At 43.7% G+C, this 2695-nt stretch overlaps 1 protein-coding gene across 2 annotated transcripts in view; it reads right to left on the bottom strand.

Annotated features, from left to right (window-relative positions):
* Positions 1-2695, bottom strand: part of LOC118335470 (phosphatidylinositol 4-phosphate 5-kinase type-1 alpha-like) — a 12721-nt gene extending 10026 nt beyond the window's left edge. The window contains exons 1-2 of one of the 2 annotated variants that reach the window (XM_035671760.1): positions 2608-2692; positions 769-807 (exon numbers count right to left, since the gene is read on the bottom strand). In XM_035671760.1, coding sequence (XP_035527653.1) covers positions 769-807; positions 2608-2653 — 85 coding nt within the window. In that variant the 5' untranslated portion in view covers positions 2654-2692. Of the gene's footprint in view, positions 1-768; positions 808-2607 lie in introns of both variants that reach the window. The other variant, XM_035671761.1, reaches the window with a different exon arrangement.

Below are 2695 nucleotides of genomic sequence, written 5' to 3'. Positions count from 1 at the left end.
TTTCTAGCTCTTGCTGTAACAGCCTACTTCTGACTCACAGAAAGTTGGCTTATCCCTTTCATTTTAATGCAAATTCTTTATTAGGACTACATAATGCTTGTTAAATTTAGCCAAACCCAACAGACCAGCAGTGTCTTGGAGGTAAAATGCATATTTAAAGTTTGAGACAGCACCAAGCAGATACCTCAGGATATGTGCAAAACGAACTGGCTCGATAACCAAAGATAAGAAGTGAAATTGTACTACGTGACCCAGGCACATGGATCGATCCTCCCGGGTGAGCACGATAACAACGACAGCACACAGGGAAAGGCACACAGCTGAAGTAAAAGACATACTTACTCAACATGATTTCCTGTGTCCTTACATAAACTTGCTGTTTAAACCTACAATCTCGCCCACTCTGCGAGCACCTCTAGCCTGTAACCAATGGCAACATCTACTTCAATGCTGCACTGCCACAGGTCAATATATACAAAAGGGATGCTGGGAGGATTATACACCTGTAGTAACAGTGTGTGTGTGAAAACCCATCGACACCCAGTGGATTCACAGTAAGTGGACACTGGGAGTGTTAATAAGACGGCAGAATCACTGAATAGCATGCACATCTCCTCAGTTAACAGGGACACACGGCAATCCTCCGGGAAACCGTGAGCGTCGTTCTGCCCACGTTCCCTCTCATTATGTAAAACACACTATATCATCACTACTCATGCAGCTTCTGCTCACGCACACAGAGACACTCACGCACACCCATGCGAGTACCTCGCTGTAACGCTCTCCTCCAGAACTGAGTCCTAATATCTGTGGAGCAGGACATGGTCAGTGTATATAGGGAAGAGATAAGGGGTTTTGTCTCGAGGCGAAATGATTAGTCAGTTAATCAATTCAACCAGAAAATTAATCAGCAACTATTTTGATTATTCGCTAATAATTTAAGTGATTTTTTTAAGCAAAGCTGGCAAACATTTTCTGTTTCAGCTTCTTAAATCTGAGAATTTGCTGGTTTTATTTGATCATGAATGATAGTTAGCAATTTCTTTGTGTTTCGGGCTGATGGTCAGATAAAACAAGCGAAGACAGCTTTGGTCTGTAGAAAACTGTAATGGGCCATGTTTTATCATTCTTTCTGGCATTAATTGGTAATGAAATAACCATTAACTGCGGTCTTAATTTCATCACATTGCAATTTTTTCTCAAAAGTCAGTGTACAACTAGATAACAACACACACACTGAGCGACAGATTCAGGGTAGGAATTACCCAACCCAATTACTTAACAATGACTTAAGCTTGTCGGTGACCGGCCTTACAACAATAGGCAAACCATCTGTTCTTCTCTGTATACTAAACAACTCCCTGCCAGACTTGCCCCGCAGCCTGCACAAGGCAATAATATGGGACACACACACTCTCCTAACATCATTTTCTGCCTATGAAGACTCCATAAATATACTGGTTCTTGCCCCGATTAGGAAACAAGGCCAATAAGGGCTGATACGGATACCACATTATGTTACCGTCACTCAAATGTGAGTGTTTGACAGAATGCTGTATCTTGTATTTGTACAGTCTCGGGCTCTCGGCCATGTGGGAGCCACAAGAGTGCTCTGAAGCCACTATTTTTATTCACTGATTCAGCCTGGGTGGCTACCAAGGGAAGAGCAACTCCTGGATACACAGGCAGGCTAATAAGTGACGCACAGCTAAATGGATTAGAAAGATTCCCATCATCTGCCCTGTCCTCTGAAAATAAGAAACCCCATCTGTATCTGCCCTGAACAACCTCTCAGCAGCTGAACAGCACAATGAACGAGTCTGTTCATTAACAAGAGGAGCATGGCAACACTGTGCCATTGGCTCAAAGGATATAGGAAATCAGTAAGAGCAATATTTGCTTTGATAATATATCACACTCAACTGAGAGTTACTGATAGAGGGGGTTAGTGTTGAAGGCACCAAATGGAAAGTGAATTTGCTTGCCAACTTTACCACAAACCTAAAAAAAGGACAGCCATACAGACAGAGAGGAAGAGGAGGGGTGTAACGGGGAAGGGGAGGCTGTGGGATAACACAGCAGTTCCCCATAGATGGACACTCAATTCAAAGATCACCCACTAAGTACGTCCCATTCATTTACTGAACAACAGAACGATATTTATTCAACCTCACATACGTCCTCCTGCGTCCAGTTAACTCATGAGCATTAAACACGGTGCCAACGTTGACAAAATCACCGGCTTGATAACAAAACACTCCACTTGAGCCAACGTGGTCCTGGGCTTTCTTTCTTTATTCACATGCTATTCCTCCCAATAGATATATCGGTATAAATACCGGTGGCTCGCTAACTTGAGCTTCGTTTGCTGAACAAAAACACCAACTAGGTTAAGGTTTTATCAAGCAGGCAGCTAAATAAACTAGCCACTGCTTGGTTCATTTGTTAGGCTGAAAGCCTCGATGCTAACTAGCTAACTGGCTAACCGGGGCTGGACCGAGCCACCGACACCGAATCACACCGTTTCCGTCGCTACAAAATGTTACACGGTTCTGTCTGTGTGCTCGTTTTAGGAAAAGAAAGGAGGAACATTTCACATCCACATACCTGTCGGGGCTGTCGATCCCGAGTCTGCTGTCCCAGCAGTCGCCATTATGGTTTGACTGTTCACATCACAGACAGCGCCGACAGTTGA

Source organism: Morone saxatilis, unplaced genomic scaffold, assembly GCF_004916995.1.
Source record: "Morone saxatilis isolate NCDOM2014 unplaced genomic scaffold, NCSU_SB_2.0 Contig24, whole genome shotgun sequence".
Lineage (NCBI taxonomy): Eukaryota > Metazoa > Chordata > Actinopteri > Moronidae > Morone > Morone saxatilis.
This window is presented reverse-complemented; position numbering and strand designations above follow the sequence as displayed.